The sequence below is a fragment of the Epinephelus fuscoguttatus genome, linkage group LG21 (assembly GCF_011397635.1).
Source record: "Epinephelus fuscoguttatus linkage group LG21, E.fuscoguttatus.final_Chr_v1".
Classification (NCBI taxonomy): domain Eukaryota; kingdom Metazoa; phylum Chordata; class Actinopteri; order Perciformes; family Serranidae; genus Epinephelus; species Epinephelus fuscoguttatus.
This window is the reverse complement of record NC_064772.1, coordinates 22,757,589-22,781,109: the sequence shown is the minus strand read 5'-3', so window position 1 is coordinate 22,781,109 and position 23,521 is coordinate 22,757,589. Positions and strand designations below refer to the sequence as shown.

Genomic DNA, 23,521 nt, shown 5'->3' with positions numbered 1-23,521 from the left:
CAGCTGATCCTGACACAAAAGTGGACAAAACCTGATCACATTTTATGGTTGAAACTTGTTTATTTCCGATTATTAATGTTTGTAGTTTGATGTGACAACAAATTTGACAATTTCAGCAACAGTAACAAGCTGAGACGCTGTTAATTAAGAAATACTCGTTTGAAGACATTGGGACTTTATTATTGTTGATGATGTTTAGTTTTTTTTTATTGCATCCTACTGATCTCAAATAGCTAGGAGAAATTAAAATGCATACCAAACAAAAGTTTGAGTCTCAGGGAAATAATAACAGAATGATGCTGGACAGTGTAAATGGAAAGTTTTGAACAGCTAATATTACAGCTCTGTGTTCTTTGAAGAGTTCTGGTAACAGCCCTGTTTGCAGTAAAGCTGTTAAAAGCCATCCAGAGATGATGAGGAGAGCTTGCAGTGCCTTATGCAATGACTGAAAGTCATCATTTAATCACTAAATTCTATTGCACTTAGCGGCATTTACATTTTATTTATAAACGTAATTGTCCACATAACCCAAGTGTAAGAACTTTTTTTGTGATATTTTTAGATTTTTTTTTTTTTTCAAATTTTTGGTGTTTCTACCTAGGTTTTTTTCTCTGCACAAATGAAAAAATGCACATAAAAATAGGCAGATGGACTCACATCTACTGAGTCACTGACTGAGTGATGGAGTTTCACCACTGGTCGGTCCAGTGTTGGTTTTTCCCCATTGGCCATTGGCTATTTCAAAATTAATAGGGAGAAGGTGCTTCCACTGGTAACGTCTTGGCCTCCACAATCAATCATCTGATCCACTTCCTCAATGGAAAAGTGGTTGTTGTTGCTGCGCAACACATGTATTACTCTAACTACAAAGCTTGACTCAGAAAGCCTCATTTGGGAAATTCAGGGGGAACTTACAATTTCTGGCGCCACTGTTTTTTTTTTTCCTGTAGAAATTTATATTGTCCTTTTTAAACATGTGGTGTTTCAGTCCTATATTTGTTGGATGTTTGATGCAGTTTCATAGCCTGTTAATACCATCCTGATGATGTGAGCTCAACATTCTGTTTCAGTCTGTCTATCAGTTTGGACACTGAGCTGCCTCAAACACTTTCAATGGGCAGGAGTACCCACCTTGACAGGCAAAGTCCTTCAGCCAATCAGCGTCACAAAACACTGCGGAACATCTTCTTCACCAACTGAGTCAGCTGATAAAACAAACTTTTGCCAGACTCAGTCAAAAGAACGGCAAAAACGTCTTTTCCTCCAAGAAACTTTGCGAGTGCATACTCTAGTTCTTATTTAATTGTTGTGATTGTTGCAATTAACGTTACAGTTAGCTCTTGTTGCTTTGGGAGCTACCATTACTGTTCTGCAGGCTGCGGCCTGCATTTTACATCATCAACTATAACACAGTCCCTGATTGGCCCAGATTGGTTTTCGATTTCCGAATACAAGACAAGGTGGCACTGAATCCAGACTGCTACAGAGGGCGAAACAGAAAACTGAGCTCATATCATCAGGTTGTTCTCACCAGGCAAGCAGTTTAATGCACATGTTATAAGAGCAGAGTAGTGTGTTTGTAGCGAGTGTGTGGTTGAGCAACAGAGAGAGTGATGGTGGCTCAGAGCAGACAGCTATAACTGAGCGGAGCAGAGGAGAAATTAGCTGTAAAGCTGTCAAGTGGTAGTAAACGTACAGTGTAGGCTTCACTTGGTCCATGAATAACTGCTGCAGCTCACCAAAGTGAGCATCAACTTCGGCCCTGGAGGCAAAACAAAGTCTCCCCTGTGTTTCCCCACCACGGTCTGGAAGCTGAAGCAGGAACGTTATCTCACCCTGTTTTCTGTAATATCAACGTTTTAGCCTGTGGGCATGTTCATAACTGTCATGGGATGTAACCTTGGTCTGGTCTGTTTGCAAAATAACATTAATCACACAATAACTCTTTGGGTGAGTAATCCAGAGCGACAAATTGTTGAAAATAGAAATTATACTGTTGAATATATCAAATTAAAGCAGAGTTATTTGTCTCAAACATATCTTAACTGTGTCAGATGATATGCTACTTTAATACAATTTGAAAACAAGTATTATGGGGACCTGGGCATCACAGTGGTGCAGTGGTTAGCATTGTTGCCTCACAGTAAAAGAGTTCCTGGTTCAAACCTGAGGTGGGGGAGCCCCTTTGTGCAGAGTTTACATGTTCTGCCAGTATCAGTGTGGGTTTTCTTCAGGTACTCCGGTTTCCTCCCACAGTCCAAAGACATGCAGTTTAATTGGTGTCTCTAACTCTTCACGTTATAGACACTACTACTGTCTACCCCTGTAATAATGTAGCTACAATTTAGCTCACTAACCATCTAGGTTTCAACATAGTTTTGTTTTCTTTTGACTAAAGGGTGACAGGCAGGAGTGTCATTTATTTAAAGCTAATGCTTCCAACCATTTCTGCAACTGACCCCTCAAAGAAGTACTCAATCTATTTAGCATTGCACTTCTACAACACTGTTGACCATGATGGACAAAAGAAAATATAAAAATTAATGCTGCAGAGCCGTGTCTGTTCCACATATTTTTCTTCCATGCCAAAACCTGCTGCAAGCATTACCCACTTTGCAGCTTGACCACCGACTTTCTGGTCAGAGATTCGGGTGTTATGCTAGTAGCGACTAATAAAACCTGGAGCCACAAGACTTAAGCAGACATGAGGCTAAAGAGGTCTGGTAAGCTCACTTCTCTTTAACTCCACACCCCAGATTTTTTTCATTTGCAGACTTGTAGTCTTCAGCACCAGACACTCTACACAGCTCCCTCTTGATTCGTAAAAGGAATTTAACATTTTAAAAAAATATACATCTTATCTTACTATATAATGACGAAAAGTCTGTCTGTGTCTCTGTTCCACGTTTTTTTCCTCACTGACTTGGTCAATCTATGTGAAATTTGGCACAGTGGTAGAGGGTCATGGGAGGATGCAAATGAAGCAATATTACATCAATTGGCCAAAGGGAGCGCTGTAGCAACTGATTGAAATTGCAAACTTTGCATGGGCATATCTCATGCCCCTTATGTCGTAGAGACATGAAACTTGGCACAGAGATGCCTCTCCTCATGCGGAACAAATTTGCCTCATAACTTCTTGTTATATAGATTTTCCGCCATTTTGAATTTTTTGAAAAACACTTAAAATCGATCTCTTCCTAGGAAGTTTGACCGATCTGCATGAAACTTGGTGAACATAATCTAGGGACCAATATCTGAAGTTCCCTCTTGGCAAAAGTTGGAAAACTTACTAAAACTGAGCTTCTATAAGGTAATGAATATTGCGGAGGGTGTGGCTCATCACATAAAGGTGTATAACATCTCAAGGGTTTCACCGATCACCACGCAACTTTGTAGGCATATGACCACACATAATCTGAGGGGACCCCTCCATTACTGACCCCATCAAACAAAATGGGGGCACTAGAGAGCTAATTTCTTATCTAGGCCTAACCATCACATCGATTTTTACTAAACTTGGTAGATATGTAGAACAGGATGCCTCAAGGTGACTGGAGAAATTTAACTCTAATTGGCAACTGGGTCGCGCTATAACAACAGAGAAATGCTTAAAAATGGCTAAAATGCGACTGATCACTGTGGCTCCCCCTGTGGACCAATGTTGTTGTTTTTTTCTAATTTTTGGTATGACTAAGTCACATATCTGCCTTTCAGCGTGCTACCTCAACTACTAATGTACAGTTTTAGCTCACTAACTATCCCACTATTGGCAATGGTACTACTGTACTTTCAATAAAGCAATCGTACTATCAAATTCACAAAAACTGTATGAATACATTGCTGTTCTTAATGGGTTCAGTTGACTATTTAATCTGCAATTTCCTATGACCTGTATCCCAAACACACACCATGTGAAACTGTACGTGGGCAACTGTGCACTCAATGGGTATGGACTAGTATATATATATGCATTAGTACTCCCTTGGTTTGGAGCCCTTGTCAGCGCAAAAAGTAATTTTTCCCTCTGAATGTCTCAGATTGCTTCATTTTAATTCTCCTGGGAGCCCAAACGAGGTAAAACTATTGAAATCCAAAACATCCAAAAACATTTATGCAAATGTGTAAAGTAAGACAATGTTATTTTTTCTTCTTTAACATCCAATTAATCATTGGGTAGCTCTTCCGGTTTATCTCGTGACCCATTGCAAGGGTTATGACCTCTTTGGTTGGGAACATTTGGATAAGAGTAGGAATGTGTGTTATGGGATGAAAGGTTGTCTACAGGTTGTTATGCAGGTGTCATGACTGAAAATGTTTATGTGTGGGTCCTGTGTGTGTGATCTCAGGACACAGTATGGCAGAGACGCTCACAGTCGCCCTGCGTGTTGCTGAGGAGGCTATAGAGGAAGCCATCGCTAAGGCAGAGGAGTTCAGTGACAGCTTGGTGAGACATCCCTCTGTTCCTCTTCTTTCTGTCTCTGTCTTTCTTCTCTCTTTTCCATTTGGCCCCCTTTTCTATTCCCGCTTTCTCTGTCATGGCCTCTTACTTCTGTCCTCTCAGTATCAGCTGGATGCAGCCATGGTTCTTGGTCAAGAAGTGTCTTTGAACAGAGCACACTGCATATATAGACATATGTGTGTGTTTGTGTGCAGGAGAAGCAGAATGAGGCTCGGTATCTGCAGGACCACAAAGAGGAGCTCATAGAGGAACTTGCCACGACAATAGTACAAAAAGTCAGTTGAGTAAGCTTTTATTCTTGGGTATTTATTTTCCCTTTATATGTGAAAGCGTTCAGTGTAGTTAACCTCATTCAAATGCAAATGCACACTAAAAAATGAAACTGTAATACACCCAGCGAGGTTTGACTGACAGATCAGTCGACCATTATGATGTTAAATAAAAGCATTTCCACTGATGTTACATTTTGGTAGAGAGATGGCACGGGAACACAGGAAGTTAACGCTCTTTTCTCCTTCTGAAATTGGGATCACAGAGCCATTTGAGAAGAGGGCAGAGACTCTCTGAGAAATGATATCTTAGTTTGGATTAAAATTCAAATGACAACCACTTTGATTTTAACCGCATCTTGTAATTCGCACACACACAGTTAGTGGAGACAGAGTTTGCGGTTGTTTGATTGCTTTCCAGTTTCAATTAACATTTGTTGGCCATCAAGTCTTTGAAGGTGAAATAAAAAAAGCTATTTTTTATCTCCGCTTTGTGAGAATGTCGGTGCATAATATTACATAAAAATTTAAATGGAAGCTGGATTATTGCTTTTAAAGTTTCATTACAGCAAATTATTCATGCCAGAGTGTAAACATAAAATGCTGTTATGGGATTGCATTTTTTTTTCCAATTTGCAATTATTATTATTATTGTATTTTATTATTTAAATAAAGCTTTGAATGTGTCTGCTTACCCCGCAGCTCTCTCAATTTGTCTTCCTTTACTCTCCTTGCCCTCCTTCAGATCATTCAGAGGAGGAAGCGTTCAGAGATGCAAACAGAGTATGACTTTGTCTGGCCTCAACCTCAGTCCCTGATCCAGCCCAGTGAACTCCCCTCTCCCACTCAGCCTCAAGCCTCTTCACAAGGACCACAGGACCCCCTCAAGACCTCCTACTCTCTCTGGGTCAGTCTCTGCCTCTGCAAGAGGCTCTAATAAAAAAACAACAAATGCCATATCCGGCAAAGTCAAAACAAAGCTGTCCTGTTGGCGGGTGCAAACTGCTGAGTCTTGGCCAGAAGCATGCGTTTAAAGAAGGGTGGTTTGTTTTTCTCACTTCATTTCACAGCACGTACACTATAATGTTCCTCTGTCTGTGTTTTGGTATGTGTTCCTCTGGGTGGACCAGCCGCCGTCTCTGTGTGTTTGCCAGGTTTTAAAAAACAGGAATGCTGTGTTTGGCAGAAAATTACTGTAACATTTCAGTAGCACCACTCTCATGTGTGGTGACGAAGCATTGTATTTTGGTCTCTTTCTTTTTCCTGAAGTCCTCTGTGGATCTTGTAGCTATTGTATTGAAAGCCAGCGGTTGGAGCTGACTCCCTTTAAATTTTGTTTTCTTAATCCTTATATAAAGTTCACAGGATTAAGGCTTTCTCTAAAATTCACCATGATGTGCGTTTTGATGCTGTTCTGGAAACTAAAATTGTATAAACACTAGAGCAGCTAATCTCAGAGGATTGTTTTGACTTGGCTAAGGCTGGGTATCTGTACTCAATACCTTTAAGGTATTATTGAAATTACCCAGTGCCAAGCAGTACCAAAATCTCTCTGAATAAAGCTGTAGTTGGTAACTTTTATTTAAAGAAATAAACTTTCTAACGTTTGGTGAAACACAGCACTGAATGACACAGATAATCTGTGAAAACAGTCATACTCCTCAACCCACTCTATCGTCTTGTCGTGCTTCTAATGGCCTTACTACATGTTAAGACAAACAACCTGAGCTGAGGAGTCTTGAACTGTGGTCAAAGTGTCAAACTAGGCAGCGCTGATCATACATGAATCAAAAATCCTCACTGCATTGCCTATTTCTCACCTCAAATGTTTTCAGAAACATACTTAAGTGTACTGTTTAGCTGTAAAATGAGAACGTTGGTCCGGCTGGTGGCCAGTGCTTGATACATCGGTAGAATTTTGGGGTCACTAACTTTCTTATTTTACAGCTAAAGATCCATCCATTTTCGCCAGCTTATCCAGGGCCAGGTCGCAGGGGCAGCAGGCCGAGCAAAGCACCCCAGACGTCCCTCTCCCAAGCAAAGCTTTCCAGCTCCTCCTGGGGGACCCTGAGGCGTTCCCAGGCCAGATGAGATATGTAGTCTCTCCAGCATGTTCTGGGTCTGCCCTGGGGCCTCCTACCAGTGGGACGTGCCTGGGGCACCTCTAACAGGAGGCGCCCAGGACACATCCTGATCAGATGCCCAAACCACCTCAACTGACCCCTTTTGATACGAAGGAGCAGCGGCTCTACTCCGAGCTCTCTCTGGAGCTCCTTACCCTATCTCTAAGGCTGAGCCAGCCACCCCACGGAGGAAAATCATTTCAGCCGCTTTTATCCACGATCCCATTCTTCCGGTCACTAACCAGAGTTCATAGCTGATAGCTATTGGCCCTTATAGCCCCTGGTAGGGTCCCCCAAGGCAAAGTGGTCCCAGTGGAGTGGCTAGACTTAGAGCGATTCAAGAAGACCTTGATGAAACATAGTATTCGGACAGTGTAGCCAGACCCGAGGGGGAGCACGCCAGCGGGCGTCTGGTGGCTGGGCCTTGGGCCATGGGGTCCGGTTGGGCTCAGCCCGAATAGATAACATGGAGCTGTCACCCTGTGGGCCCACCACCTGCAGGGACAGGATTCAGGATTTGGTGCATTGTGTGCTGGGTGGCAGGCAGGGGGCGGGGCCCCGAGCATGCTGATCCCTGGCGTCGCGGACAGCTAAACAGTACACTAAAATATATTTCTGAAAACATTTGAGGTGAGAAATAGGCAACACAGTAACGGCACCTTGATTCATATTTGATCAGCACTGCCTAGTTTGACAGTTCGACTACAGTTCATCAGTGTGATTGACAGCTGCATCAGAGACTCCTTGTCTCTGATTGGTGGTTTTTAGTATGCCACAATCGATTTTAGCGAACACCATTAGAAGCAGTAGGAAGAGGAGGAGGGACATGATTTTTTTTTTGCCCAGACTATCTGCCTCATGTATGTCTTTCCAAAAATATAGTGACAGTTTCAACAAATATGACAAAGTTATTTTTATAAAAGTTACCAACTGTAGCTTTAAAGGTATCGACTAAATAAGCCAGTACCAAGTAGTATAGACAATTCTCCAGTCAAAGGATAGCTGCATTTGATCCATTTTTTTTTACCCAGATCTAGAAAAAAACAGACTATTTGTGTGGTTTTGCTTGCAGTCAGTCACTTACTAATTACTGGTATTGGCAATGGTATCATCATTTTTTGAACAATACCCAGCCCTGCGTTTGGCAGCTGAGTTTCATCCACTGTATGTTTCACCAGTTTCCTCGAGATTAGGGGAAAACAGACCGCTAAGCAACAAAATAGACCCCTAGGTGCATGGCTAATAGCTCTTTTTCCACTGTTTGAAGTGTGTTATTGTGGATTTTCCCCTTAAGTAGGCAAAAGCAAAGCATAAGAAATATTGCAAATGTGATTTGAACCAAGTGTTATCCAGTTCTGATTGATACATCAGGGCTGGAAGAAAATCCAAAGAAGACAGTTTACCTGTTCCAGGTTTGAGAAAAGAACCTACAATATGGTGAGAACACCCAGTTTACATGGACACATAGAGATATAAAACACACACAGGAGCACATACACACAAATCGACAATGCATACACACCTGGCAGCGCTTAGTGCTGCTAGTCAGCAGGGACTCGTGGAGATTTGTCATCGTCCCGTGTGTGAGCGAAGCATCAAAGCTACGCTCCCCTGGCCTCGGCGTTCTGTTTCCCGCTGTTTCACTCAGCGAAGATCAAAGTCCTGTGAAATACGAAGGGATCCTCCTCAACTGCTCGGCCCGCTGTGGGATGGGCTCTGTTTATCAGCTCTCTGCAAACACTCACTAAGAGAGTATACATGCAAATGCACACTAAAATCTCAGCTGTCTTAACGCTGATCCTTGGAGTAATCTTAATGGTGCATCCAACCCATGGTAAGAACTGATGTGTTTTCTCTAATTCTTCTGCACCCTACTAAACACTTCAGGCAATTCTTGAACATACATGCACCTACAGTACGTTAAACCAAGATCCAGATTGAATGTTCAACAGTAGGACTGTAGTGAGTTTGTGCACCTGGAACTTTCATGTTGCTCCTTTATTCTCAGTGAAGCAGCCTGTAAATCTACATCCCAGTGACAAAGTTAAACAGGATTAAACATTCCAGTTTCTAACCAGAAAACTTCATCCTGAACCTACAATTAGAGGACTGGCAAAATATCTTTACTGCTAAAATTTGTAATGAAATGACATGTTTCTTTCATTATAGAGACTTTTAATGATCATAAGCAAAGGCTGTTGCTCGAGATCTCCCTCACACACACTATACATGAAAAGAGACTCGAAACCTGCCTTGTTTTCAGTTGTTTTCTAGCTCCACCTGCTGATGAGATTGTTGACTCACAGCCACAGTTGTTCAGCTTTCTGCCCAGACAGGAAGTAGACGAGCCAGCTGGACCAAGTGCTCTCCTTTATATTATGTAATTACTATAATGTGGATATTATATGTGACTGTTCCTGGCCACTGTGCTGCAGTCTCTGTCCAAGCAGTAATAACCTGTCTGGAGCTGCTTTGACTGGATGTCTGTCTGAAGCACAATGGCCCCAAATTAAAAAAGGATGATGTGCAACTTAAATTTCCGAGGCTGTCAAACATCATTCTTTCTAAAGTTTCTTTGAGAAAGACAATGATGTCTGACCTCTGGCTTTTTCTGTGGAGTTTATATCAGCAGAAGTGCATGCTGTTCTGTCAGTCTACATTTTGTATTTTATTCACGACAGCGATTTTTTGCTCACAAACCACAGCTGTGTGTCTCAAACCTGTGTGTGTTCTCATGTGTGTGCTTGCAGCGGTCGCGGTCAGCATTCTCCCTCACCAGTGACGACTCCCCGGAGAAGGGTCCAGAGGAGGAGGGTGCCGGGGCGGGCGGCGGCTTGCAGGACTACGCTTCTCTGAAGAGAGAGGGAAAGGCCACGTCTCTGCCCAGCTGGAAGAGTGTCGACCGCCTGGACAACTCCAGTAAATATCACACTCACAGACTCTGTTTAATGTCAGTCAGCTAAAGGGTTTTCCTTTGAGTCCTCCTGATCTCAGATGCAGATGCAATGTGTATTGTATTTGCTGGTATAGGATCATCTTCTGGCACCATGAGGGGTGCAATGATTCAGTTGTATATCTTTCTTTTTTTAAGATAATGTAAATCCAAATTAGTGTTATTTACTGCTTCACTACAATTAATTAAAGTCGTACTAGCCTTATTAGGTTTTACTTTAAACAAGAGCTACCCAAAAATAACCTAGATGGCCCAAAAGGTGAAAATAAAAAGTAGTTTTCAAATTGAAGGGGAATAGTGGCTGTGGTTGTTTGAATTCAATAGGCTCCACTGCTTTCCAAAGTTTTTACAATGGTAGAAACTAAAAAAGTCCATTAAAACTTCTTAAACGTTGGTTACTGTCTACAAAGGCATAGGTTTCTTTTTAATATTGGCAGGGACACATGAAACAGGGGCTTTGGGTGTCCTCCGCAAGAACATTTTGAGCATCAAACACTTAATTTCCTGCAATCTGTTGAATATTTATGCACCAGTTTGTGGACAGTTTTGGGCAGTTCATCCCAAAATCAAAATTACATATTTTTTCTCTCTCCTGCAGTGCTTTTCATCAGTCTAGACTGTTAGTTGCTGAGTGTCGGAGATGTCGGCCGTGGAGATATCTGCCTTCTTTTGAATATAGTGGAACTAGATGGCATTCAGCTCTGAACTTTCTTCTTTCTGTCTGTTCATGTTCCTCCAGGTGCATCCTCAGTGCTCCAGAGCCCAGACGGTAACTGGATTGCTCTTCACAGCTCACAGCTGTCTCGGCCCAGCCTGCTAACCAAGAGGAAGAGCCTGGTGTTCAGCGTGTTAGAAAAGGAGTCCGGCGTCGTCTCAGCATACGACGAGATGGGATCTGACTCCGAGGACAACGACGAAGGCGGCTGGGGTGCTGCGTTGAGACAGTTCCGGCGCAAACTTTCTGATGAGACGTACTACACAGACTCGCAGCATGACCCAGAGTGGACGTACACGCAGCACCTTCCCATTACCTCACCGTCCTCTGGCCAGTACACCAACACAGAGACTCTCAACTCAGACTCAGAGGCCTCATCAGTGCTGTCTGCCTGTCCTCGCAAACCGCCTCACAATCTGATGAGGAAGAAAGGACCACCGGACACACACCTGCACCCTCATCACCAGCCGCTCTATCACCAACACATCCACCAGAACTTCTCTCCGTATCCACTCCACTCAGAGGCACTGGATGTCAACTTTAACCCTAAGGCGAGTCTTAAATGTCAAACTTTGGATTAATCTGTACTACAGAAAAATCCTACTGTGGAGCAATATATACCTAAAGTATCACAGTGAAAGTACTCTTTCTGCAGAAATTTGGCCCTTTGAGTGCTTTATATTATCATGTTTGACATTATTAGATTGTTAATGATGCAGCAATGTATAAGCAGCATTTATAACTGGTTTAGGTGGAGCTTTTAACTTCTATATATTAGGCTAGTTTAGTCCCATGGTTCCCAGCTTTGGGACAGGCTCCTACAAATGGTCACCAAATAAATCTGCAGGGTCATTAGATGATTAACTGGAAAGAAAAGAAGAAAAAGGAAAGTTCTGCTCCAGAAATCGGTTTTATTTTTTGGGGACTTTTCTCTAATCTTTGCTGTTTTTGTGAAATAATGGATCCCTCGACCTCTTTGTGTCTTGAACAGTTACTCCAATGAAATCATCTGAGAAATCTTTGACTTTTTTGTGGAACTGTGAGACATAGACATCTGAAACATGACAAGACACTGCTTGTTTAAAAGGGATTACAAGTCAAAATGGGTGCAAATAAGTTCATCGTACTTTTTATGTAAAATGAAAACTAGAGGAGTGCACTCAGTAGACAGCAGCTTTCTGCCAGGCGGTTCTTAGGCTGACCATGGCCACACTAGCCAATTGTTGTAGCATTTATTCACACAGATGCCCAGCAGCAGAGGCATCCCAGAAACTAATAATAGATACATGCCTCATCTGTTTTGGATAGAGCCACAGCATGTTGCACCGAGCAGATCGATATCTCCTGCTAACCAGCACTGTATGTGAAGTACTATGTCATTCTGAGAACGAATGTATTTTTGTTTACCCTTTGAAACCTGAGGAAGTTGGCTTCGTTTCTTGTAAAAACATGGGAAGAAGGCAATGAGCTATGAAAAGTTTGTGGGACATTCTTACCAAGTTGCTCATTGCCTGTTTTCCCATGTTTTGAGAGAAATCACACCAATTGCAAAAGTGGTTCAAAGGTTTAAATACTTGAGAAACATGTCTGAAAGCAGCACAAGAAAAGTGATGTCGCTCCAGGTTTCAAAAGCTTAACTAAAACTCAGCCTGAAATCTTTGATCTTTGTCATTTATAGCTAGACTTTTATGAATATTAACTTTGTCTACAGGCCACAGCACAACAAAGAAGGAAATAACAATGATTAAATAACTCAATTACAACAAAAAAAATAAACCATTTAACTACATAGCATGCTTACTAAGGGTAGATGCACAAATATTAAGGAAAAATGATTAAATCAACTAAATTTGCAAGTCTACAAAATTGGGCAGACATCCGGCTTACTTGTTCCCAAGATGGTGGTGAAGATAAAAGATATGGGAATTTGATAATCTCGTATTATGCCCAATTTTAGTAGATCGTAACCAATCAAGAAAGGAATTAATCTGCAGATGCTCTGATTCAAAATGAGACCAGACTTTTCTCTGGATGTCAGTTTTGAGCCACGGCAAAGACCAAATGTGACCTGAAACAGATAGTAAGGCTTTTTGTTTTTAGCCAAGATGATTTCTGGAAAACTTGCAGCCCCTACTGGACAGTTAGGAGTGAGGAGTCAGCAGTCAGTGATGGTATTAAACAGGTTTTTCAACAACTGTGAATCACCACAACCATGAGAGGTCCATGAGCATACACTACACACAAAATGTTAGGCTGTTTGCTCTAGTAATATTTGAGATTAGCTGTGGACAGATGGATGCACATGCGCACATAGTCAAATGCACACATGCCTGGCGATCATCACTAGTTAAGTTAAAAGTAAAAAGTTATAAGTATATTTCCCATTGACATGTAGAAATGTGCAGAAGCATTAGATGGAGATATTCAAGTACAAATGTGATGTCTGCTCCCAGGTGATGGGAGACAGCAGCGAGGCCGAGGAGCGGCAGAGTGACCCGGTCAGAAGATCACGGCGACGCAGGAAAAGCAAGAGAGAGTCATCAATTGAGCAGAGCAAACCTGGAGGCCAGAGCCAGACACAGTCCATCTACCCATTAGCACAGGTGACATATCACTCTTGCAGTTATACTGCTCTTAGTAGCTACTGTTTGCTGGTTGATTATTAAAAGCAAATGACTTGAAATTCTAACGGTGCCAGTGAGAAATGTGATGTAACATGTTGTTTCCCTGCTGGGAGGCAGAGGTGTTTGATAATGCAGTGTAGGCTCCCTAATTTCTTCTGTAATTCTGAGGTTTTTTTTATTTTTATTTTTATTTCTGAGGATGAATTTAATGTTCCTTTCTCTCTCCATTTAAGGAGAACAGTGGTTTTCTACTCAATGCCCTTCTCAAGAGGGGTCTAAGTGAGGAACAGTCAGTACCTGACACTATGTCAGTGGCCACAGCTGCACCAGACGCCTTCAAATTAGATGCCATGACACCCGAGCCAGAGGACTTGGACACAGTGGCCCCGAATTCAGCAGCCCCCAGCCCCCCACAGCCCCACTCTCTGCCTCCAGGGTCCCAGCACCCGCTGAGCAGCCCGGGGCCTGGAGACCCTCTGGAAGAGGAGCTACGTTCCAGACTCAGCCAGCTGGTCAGTCGTGCCAACAGCAAAGACAGCAGCTCATCTGAGGAGGAGTGCACAAAGCGGCCTGCGGACAAACAGACAGATAAAGAAAGTGACAGACAGAGAGAGAAGACGAGGCCAAAAGACACTGAAAGAGAAAGGCAGAGGGGAAGTGACAGATTAAGAGACAGGGCCAGCAGTAAGGAAAGAGAGAAAGCAAGTGAAATAGTGGAACAAGTCAACGGACAAGAGGTGAAGAGGAGTGAGAGACTGATAAAGAGTCATTCAGTGAGAGAGGAAGGAAGAGCTCGGGAGAGGAGGTTAGAGATAGGAGTGGAATGTTTGGAGGCAGGTGACCACGAGGAAAAGAGAGGAGATAAGAGAGAGCCCAACAGACAAAGTAAGAGACAACATAAAAGAGATGTGGAGAAGGAAGCAGGACAGAGAGGAGGAGCAAGGAGGAGTGGATCCAGCGCAAGCTCACCTGCTGTTACACCTTCTTCCCAGGAGGGGGTGCTGTCGGACAACCAGGTAAGGAGACTCAGTTGATTTGATGAATATTTACCGCTCATCTTGTGCTTCTGTCGCTGCCCTGCTTGGCAAGTACTGTCTGTCTGCCTTTTGCTGAATTTATTTTTCTTTCTTTTCCATTTTATCCTTGATAATTCTTCATCTCCCACCTTTCTGTCTTACCCATGTATTGATGTAACAATCGCTGCTGCCCTTCTGTGTCCCTCATCCTGTGTCTTCCCTCTTTCTCTGTGCTTCCCTTCTTCTTTTGTCTGGTTGTGTGTGTCTTTGTGGATGTATTTATGTCTGTGTGTGTTTGTGTATGTGTGTGTGTTTGTCAGGAGGGACAGAATGACTTCGAGCAACAGCAGAGGCTTCAGTTGCTCTCCTCTCTCTTACAGCAGGTGAGACATATTGGTTGGAAAGAAAAAGGAATCTTGTAATGTCCTGAGCAGGATGCCATGCTTGAGGACATACAACTCTAATTAAGCCTTCATCTTACCACACACACACACACACACACACACACACACACACACACACAGACATCCCTGTATTAGACTGTATTGTTCTCATTACCATAATGCTGTCTATAGCCCCAACCTAAACTATCAACCCTAACCTTAATTCTGACTTAACCCTTAAAATAAAGTCTTAGCCTTCAAAAGGGCTTTAAAGAAGTGAGGACCAGCCAAAATGTCCTCACTTTCCCAAAGTGTCCTCACTATGTCGGTTAAAAACGTGCTGTGGTCCTCACGTTGTAGCAAGTACAAGTAGACACACACACACAAAATTGTGATTAAGTTGAATCACACTTTTGCTCATGGTGAAGTTTCTCTTATTTCTGCAGGTAATGAAGCTGAAGTAGAGTGTAGTAGCAGAAAATGTTGCAGCTGTCTGAACATAAGGTTGTAACATTTTAGCTGACAGTCCCTGAAAATAAAACAGCAAAGTCCTCTGTCTAAATTTCCTGCTTTGCAGCAGTTTTCAAGAATCATACGGAGATACCTCCATCACAGCAGCTGCAAATATACTTTTTTCATTAATAAAAGCCTCGAAAGGTCAGAATGTAACACAGCCACAGGCCCAGTTGTGCTCTGTGTGAGAAGCCACTTGTTTTTTAGTTGACTAGAAAAACTGCCTCTGTGTTGTTGCTATAGCTTTCACTTTCTTCATCCAGCTGGAGCAGACAAAGGCAGCTTGAGATAAAGTCGATACAGAGAATTACAAACACAAATTTCCTCTGAAATGCATCGAGGAGTAAATGAATATTACATCCATTAACATAGAAAAATGTCCCTTAAAGGTCCTGTTTTATGCTCATTTTCAGGTTCATACTTGTATTTTGGATTTCTACTAGAACATGTTTGCTTGCTTCAGTGTTCAAAAAACACTTAAATTCCTCATACTGTCTGCTTGAATATACCTGTATTCACCCTCTGTCTGCTCAGTTTTAGCGCCCGTCTCTTTAAAGGAGCTATATGTAAGAAATCTAAAGCAAATAGTTGTAAAATCATCCTAATATGTCACAGAAACTAAGGAATAATGTTCATATAACATACTGATCTCACCGACAACAATAGTACAGCCAGAATATTTGCATCTAAAAATTTTTTTTGCAGTCTGCAAATCATCTTTATCTTTTGAATTTGTGTTTTGGCCTGTTGCGCCACCCACCACCATCTACCAGTCACACAGTCAGTAGAGTCTCAGCATCAGTTACAGTTACGACTGAGCTACAGCAGCACGGCAAGCAGCATTAGCAGTGTCCCAGTACATAGCATTAGCAGCCAGCTCCTCCTCCGCTGTATCCCGGCAGCAGCGTTAGCAGTGTCCCAGTACATAGCATTAACAGCCGGCTTCTCCTCTGCTGTATCCCGGCAGCAGCGTTAGCAGCAGAGAAGCCGGACTTGCTCAAAACAGTCTGCTGGAAAACCGAAGATCAAGGACGCAGCGACGCGGCCCTGCCACGGCAGCCGCCCGTGGACAAACAAGTCAGTCGCCAGCGTGCCGCTGTCCAGCAACCTCGAATCTGTAGGGGAAGGGGGGCGGACACGACTCGCGGCAGTATTTTGAATTTGAGTGCAGTAACCGTTTTGGCCACATTCTTACATACAGCGCCTTTAAGCCCCCCCACCCCTATGAAATCGTGCAACTCTCAAAATCAAATTCAACAGCTTATGTGCAAAATGCTGGTGCACTGTCGTCATTTAAATAATAGACATATTGTTTCCTGTTATATCACCAACCGTAAGCATGTTTTGGGAATGGGGTTTGTACCAAAAAAGTGACTAAATTAACTTTAAACTATACACAAATGTGTCAGTATGCATACTAAATCTATTTGAGTTAGCGTGAGTGTGCTGTAGATGTACACTATTGTCCAGTAATAAACTGCACAAAGGAAGCAAATAAGTTTTTCTCTGTGACAGTGACATTCTGGACTAGGGTCAGCAACCTTCACTGTAAATAGAGCTATTTTGGGTTTCATAATAAAGGCGACACAGCCTACTAGGTCCATAAACATGTAACATATACACACACACACACACACACACACTTGGATAGGCACTTACGTGCTCACCTCATGTATTAGTGTTACATCTGAGGCACGTGGGTCGATGTTGCTCATTAGCCAGACTCATTATAAGGGCTCCTCTGAGTAACGCTTTGCTCTTACAATGAGTGTGACACATGTTCTCCTGTGATCTATTTCTGTTGGTTTTCACAGCATCCTTTGAAATCAGCCAGGGTGGCTCAGTTTGATATGAATAAGGGAAAATGTGACAACAACTGTGATGTTTTTTAAGTCTCCATTTTATATTTACATCAAATTTACACCAGGCAGTTTCTAAGCCTGCCCCTTTCAGGAGCTAAATGCACTTAGATTTCTTTAAATTACACATCATCATCGTCATTGACAGCAGCAGTTGGAAAACGAAAAAGAATAAAACAAAGAAAAGAAATCCCCCCCAAAGACATGCACTTTCCTCTTTTCCATTTTCTCCTAACAGAAAAGTAATGAAGTTCTCACGCTCTATCACACAGAGAGACGTACACCCTCACATTCACGAAACTGCTCCCTGAAGCTGAAAACACACTGGCACACACCGCACAGGTCGCATTGCAGCCAACAGACAACCCCACAAAGTTATTGCTACTTTTACTGAAAGATCTGTACCTCTTCCACCTCTACGTTAGCTTAAAATCACATGTGGATAGCCCCTGATTAAACTTGATTTCTCACCTGAAGAGCCAATCTCCAGAGCTATGACCCAGCAGGCAATATCATTTTGGTCACTGTCTTTGTAATGACGGGATTGTGGGTCGTTTGGCTTGGAATATTTCTCGACCTCAGTGAGTCTTTCATCATCCATTCTTTGTCACACATGAGACACAGCAACAGCAGTTCCGTGGGGTGGTGCATCCAGGAGCGCCGATGTGCGTCTAGCTGCTGCAGGTGTGGGGTTATACTTTGGGGAGTATATTTTGATGTGCTACGTTTGCCGCCGGTGTGTTTTGGCCTTTATGCACACTCACTCAAACACCTTTGCAGATGCAGTCCACTGCTGTTGTATGAGTGACACCCACAAAAAAACACAAAATAACCACTAAGACATGGACAACAAGATGTAAAACAGTAATGAAGAGAAGAAAAAGATGCAGAATGACCAGAAAGAGACAATTTCGTGCCCCCTTCTTTAAATCTGCGCCCCAGTTCGGCCTATGGTTTAAAAGTTTCTTAGCCCACCCCTGCAAACTACAGAACTTATATGCTAGTGACTCAAACTTTATTTACTTCCATTATATTTCAAAGTTGATATGAATCAAAACAATTTTTTTTATATGTGCAAAGTTAACCTTTCAGCATCAATATCAGTGTGACAAGCATGTGTGTCAGACTGTTTGATCTGCATGGTGATATCTTGGTTCTTTGAAGAGGACAAGAACATCAGACTCTTATCAAACATCCATTTCGTCATCGACCAACCTGAGTCAATACTTCAGACTGTTCATCTCTGCTTCTCAGTCTCTTTTAAGATCACTGAATGATGACGATCAGAGGTTTGGTTTGCTGCCTCTCATCTCTCACCCAACACTGTGACTTGTCTCCTGTCCCTACCTGTCTCTGCTGTCACCACCTAAAACTCTTCCTTTCAGACTGTCACACTGTCTGCCTGGCTGAGAGGGGGATCGATTCGCCACTGATCAAAGCGTCAGCCAGTGATTCATTCATTATTGAATTACATATGTCTCTCTTCTCTGCCCTGTCCTTTTCACGCTTAGTGTTTTCATCCATTCAGAAAGAAAACGGCAGCTTTCTCTACTGGGCCTCTTCGCCATTGAATTATCATTCGTCACAGGCAGACTTAATTTTCAAACTAGCTTGCATTTGGATGAACAAGCTGTTCCAGTTGACACTGACTGGCAGTACACACAATGACTAAACATGTTTTTTCATTTGTCTGTCGAACGCATCTAAATTCTGCAGTGAGAGATCTTTGCCAACTGATAAGTGCGTCCATTCCAAAATTAATTAACTGAGCCTATGACATTTAACAAGACTTTTTGGGTCACTTTTTTGAAGCTTGCGTACAAATTGTACCTACTTTTAAACAGAAAAGCCAAAACAGATGAATTTTCAGCAGCATGTTCATTTACATTTTGGGGGTATTGCTTGTAATGGACGTACAATCGTTAAACTAAGCTTTAATTTAACATTTGATAACTGATCAGCTCAGGTACACACCCAAACACCATAACTGCTACTTTTTTTCACTGCAGCATTCATTCATTTTCCTTAACCGCTTATCCCGTTAGGTGGGGGGGCTGGAGCCTATCCCAGCTGACATTGGGTGAGAGGCAGGGTACACCCTGGACAGGTCACCAGACTATCGAAGGGCTGACACATAGAGACAGACAAGCATTCACACTCACATTCACATCTAAGGTCAATTTAGAGTCACCAATTAACCTGCATGTCTTTGGACTGTGGGAGGAAGCCGGAGTACCCGGAGAAAACCCACGCTGACACGGAGAGAACATGCAAACTCTGCACAGAGTTTACATGTGTGGATCAATCACTCCTCTGGCTTTTCTTGAACCCTTCTTAGCTTCCTTTCCCCCATCTCTGTCTTCACTACTGCATTTCTCACTTTCACCTATTTGTTCTGCACCATCTGACTGTAAGCATGAGCGGACGTGCACATGCACAAAATGACTAAATAGGTAACAGAAAGAGGAGTGACAAATGTGTGTTTATGTGTCACCTGCACAATGGTCTTTTACAGAACCGTCAGCTTGAGCACATGGGGTAGAGGTGCTGTTAAAAATAATCCTTTTAGGTTAAGCCACAATGATTTTATTTGCTCCCCTTTATTTTCAAAGTGTGATTTTAACATGTTTTTCCCTAATTATTTTAAAATGTTCCCCAACTGTGACTGCATTATCACATTTTGTCACAATCCCATGCCTCCTGAATAAAACATATTTTTTCATTGTCTTTCCCCCAGTGTGATTTCTCAGATTTTACATAAAGGTGGCCCAGTTTTCTCTACTGATGCATCAAGTTGTCTTACTCCCAGTATCTCTTAAAGTAGCACCTCACTCCCCAAATGATCATTTGTACATCAGTTACTTACCCTGTGTTACTACAAACTCGGAAAGAGAACTTTGTTTTCCTTCAATGTCTCCAAAATTGAGGACATTTTTTGATGAATTGAAGTAAAAGGGGGCTCCATGTAACAACAGCAAAATTATATTAAAACATTGATTTGCAAACTCTCACACAACTTTTGCAGTATAATCCAAGTCTCAAGCATAGGCTCTGTGTCGATGTAGAGGACTGTCTAGTATAAGACAGTTTTTTTGTCAGTGAACCTTGTGAGTTGTAATGGAGCCAAATTGTGTAACATTACCTTTGTTAAATGTTGCTGTTGTCCTTGGCTTCATTTGAACAGAAAAAAAGTCTGCTAGCCGCTAGGCTAATTTATATAATGTAAAATGGCACTGGCTTGTGCTAAAAACATTAGCATGTTGTATTTGTGGGGGAAATGTGTCCAGATAAAGACAAGTGTTTGTCTGTGAATGCTGCGAGTTACAGTGAAGCTGATTTGTGTACTTGTGTTTGAAATTGTCTCTATTAAGCCATGTTTAATGTGTGTTTAATGTGTGTGGCATTTCACAGAGTCCCCGCCGCCAGCTAGTGTTTTAGAGGTGTAACTGCAGAGAAACACAGAGACACCACTGCACAAGTATAAATGCTCACAACAGCGTAGGCCACATGCGTAGGCTATGGCATAGGGTCTGCATAGAGCTGATGCACAACTAAAAATCCTGCTTCATTTATCCAGCCAAACAGCTCAGGGGCACTTCTCGACAGTGAGAATGTTTATGCAAAAGTGTTTTGAATATTACGGTTTTGGTGAAAATGCATGTTTTTGGAGCCTTTGCTAACCATGGAGGAATGCAAGAAAAGTTTAATTACAAATTAAGTGTAACACGGGTGAAAAATTGATATACAAATGGTCATTTTGGGGTATTCAGCTCATCACTGAACCTAATTTTTGTGGCTGCTAACCTACTAACTAGATCACTGACTGCTGTACTGTGTGTGTGTGTGTGTGTGTGTGTGTGTGTGTGTTCATCAAATGAAGCAGAAGTATTCAGCGGCCTCGCTCTGCAGCATCACCACAGAGGTGCTGAAGGTTTTGAACGCTACAGAGGAGCTGATTGGTGAGGCGGGAGGTGAGACCTACACCCCAACTGAGTCCATGAGTGCTTCTCCCATCTCCAGCAGCTCTGAGACGCGCAGGCTGGACCAGAGGCTGACCAAGATGGAAGAGAATGTAAGCAAAAGGGCAATCACCACTCTGTGTATTTCTACCCAATAAGAAACGGTTATGGAGATTCAGTCTTGTTTAGTGGGAACTAAATGTTTCTTCCTCTGTGTGCAGGTTTACCTGGCTGCTGGTGCTGTGTATGGGCTCGAGGGGGCGCTGGGGGACCTGGAGCGGTGTGCCCGCAGTATTCAAAGTGGCACCACAGACACAGAGCTTGCCTTCCTGGAGGACCAAGTGGCCACTGCAGCTGCTCAGGTTCAGCAGTCTGAACTACAGGTACTGGTGGACTTGTCCCTTTTTTCCCACAGCTATCATGTTCTGCAGTTGTGTTTATGCCACACAGCCCCCAAATCTTAGACTTTAATCCCAACTCAGTAATACCATTAATTGTTTATTGTTTTTTCTTTTGGAATGTTTTATTGGATTTTACTTTTAAATGTCCAGTGTGTAGTATAAAGGGGGTGTATTGGCAGGCATGGAATGTAGTATAATGAGTGTGTATTCATCACCTGAAAATAAGAATAGTGTTTTCATTACCCTAGAATGAGCTGTTTATATCCACATAGGGAGCAGGTCCTCATCCATGGAGTCTGCCATGTTACACCGCCATGTTTCAACAGTAGCCCAGAATGGATGGACAAACCAAACACCCGCTTTAGATAGGGCCATTTGTGTTTCATGACGGCTACCATTAGCAGCCCCGGAAAATCGGAAAAACCTTTGCAAAATTTTTATAAGACTTGAAACGGCTTTATTTTGACTTGTTTAAATCCTTTGATCCAATTAATTTTGGAGAGGAAGAGACCTCTGCAGATAATTTGACTCATGCTAAAAACCTCCTGAACAGTGAGAACTGAAGAAAATATCTAACCGGGAGATATTTCAACTAGTTGCAATCTACAATCCTCACCACTAGATGCCACTAAATCTTACACACTCTGTGTTTCCTTTTTAGATTTCAAACATCGAGGCCAGGATATCAGCTCTGAAAACAGCTGGGTTGAATGTGACTGTCTGCAATCATTTCTCCAAGTTTAAGCCAAAGGCTAAGGTAACTCACTGCCACCCTGAATACCCTGACAACTCTCAGTCATACAGTTTGTAGGCTACTTTGTCTGGTTATGAATGCCAAGATTTTATCATAAAGTGCTGGTATGTGGAGGATGTGCACACAACTACTCTAACTTTCTATTACTGAGGTAACTAAACCAAGTGTGAAAATTAGAACATACACTGTGGCAGCAGGTCAGGATAATTTGTTCATTTTTATGTGTATGAAATGTACAATACAAATACTCTGATTGCAGCCTCAAACCCTGGACACATCACGTCATCAAAGGAGGAAGCTTCCAGCCCCTCCACTGAAAGGTACCAAACAAGTTTTTTATTTTACTCAGTATCACTCATTATATTGACGGATTGACGCTGACTGGAAGTCATTCATGCCATTGGAGGTGAAAATGATGGATAGTAACGGACTAGCGCGCAGCACGGCAGCGGTTCTTTTGACCATGGGACTGTGGAGGCGTTGGATTTTTTCTACTTGGGCGTTGACAACATGGGAGAAACAGAGCGTTCCGGTGCTGCAAGTATAATAAATTGCAATCGCAGTTGGTCACAAACAATATCTCATTTATTAATGCAAAAGCAAAAATAAGGATAAGCCTTTTTTTTCCATTATTAAAAGTGAATGTTGACCATAGGTTGATTTCTATGCGGTTGATAATTAATCTATATTTTCGAATTTTGCACTCATTTCCATAGCCCATTTCGCGCCTATATATCAGCTGTTTCAGTAGTACACTACTCAACTCGTCTCAGTTTAGTTGGTACAGTGACAGTCAACATGAGAGATTTTCGCAGGAAGATTTTGCTAGCTCTTCTGCTAGATGACTTCGCTAACAGCTCTTGCCGACAGCACGCTAGCTAGCCATCCGCATCTGGCCAGGTCTGTCAACGACGGAACAGGAGTCCTTGCAATATAGCCTTCTCCTTTTCAACCTTCTGTACGCTCTTCTTATAAGTCACAAGTAAAGTCAGTTTGCTAACTGGTGCTGACTTATACAGTGTACATCATCAGTGCAAACTCTTCTAAGCATAAATGCAGCTTGACAGCCCTGTGTACACTCGCTCTGTGTGCGACAAAGACAGATGCTCGAGATGGGAGGTGAGACAGAGACGAGACACTTTCATTCACCTTTAGTTAACATCACACATTTTGTGCTTTGTCCTAAAAGACGAGATTGGCAGCTGAATGGATGTAAAAGTGAATACATCAGAATGGGACTAAGCCACTGAAAAGCTCCATTAGACGTAAAGCAGCCAAATGGAAACACGCACAGTACAGGAGGATAAGGCTGTTTTATCAACCAACAAGTAGTTGGTTTCTTTTCATTATCAGTGAATGGCCTCTTTCTGTTGGGGCTGTCTTTATTTTCATTTCTGTCTCTTTTCTTTCTTCGGCAGCAGCCACACAATAGCTCTGATTCAGGGTGGCTTTTTCAGCACAGCTCCAAAGACAGGGAGCAGGCGGGACAA

General features: G+C 42.4%; 1 protein-coding gene across 4 annotated transcripts in view; it reads left to right on the top strand.

Annotated features, from left to right (window-relative positions):
- The window catches only part of myripb (myosin VIIA and Rab interacting protein b), a 181,050-nt gene that overhangs the window by 153,155 nt on the left and 4,374 nt on the right, over positions 1-23,521 (top strand). Inside the window, exons 6-17 of one of the 4 annotated variants that reach the window (XM_049564766.1) lie at positions 4,350-4,447; positions 4,657-4,737; positions 5,477-5,638; positions 9,605-9,773; positions 10,547-11,073; positions 12,976-13,125; positions 13,380-14,162; positions 14,483-14,545; positions 20,801-20,989; positions 21,098-21,259; positions 21,939-22,034; positions 22,291-22,351. In XM_049564766.1, the coding sequence (XP_049420723.1) occupies positions 4,350-4,447; positions 4,657-4,737; positions 5,477-5,638; positions 9,605-9,773; positions 10,547-11,073; positions 12,976-13,125; positions 13,380-14,162; positions 14,483-14,545; positions 20,801-20,989; positions 21,098-21,259; positions 21,939-22,034; positions 22,291-22,351 (2,541 nt within the window). Of the gene's footprint in view, positions 1-4,349; positions 4,448-4,656; positions 4,738-5,476; positions 5,639-9,604; positions 9,774-10,546; positions 11,074-12,975; positions 13,126-13,379; positions 14,163-14,482; positions 14,546-20,797; positions 20,990-21,097; positions 21,260-21,938; positions 22,035-22,290; positions 22,352-23,521 lie in introns of all 4 variants that reach the window. The other 3 variants (XM_049564765.1, XM_049564768.1, XM_049564767.1) reach the window with 3 other exon arrangements.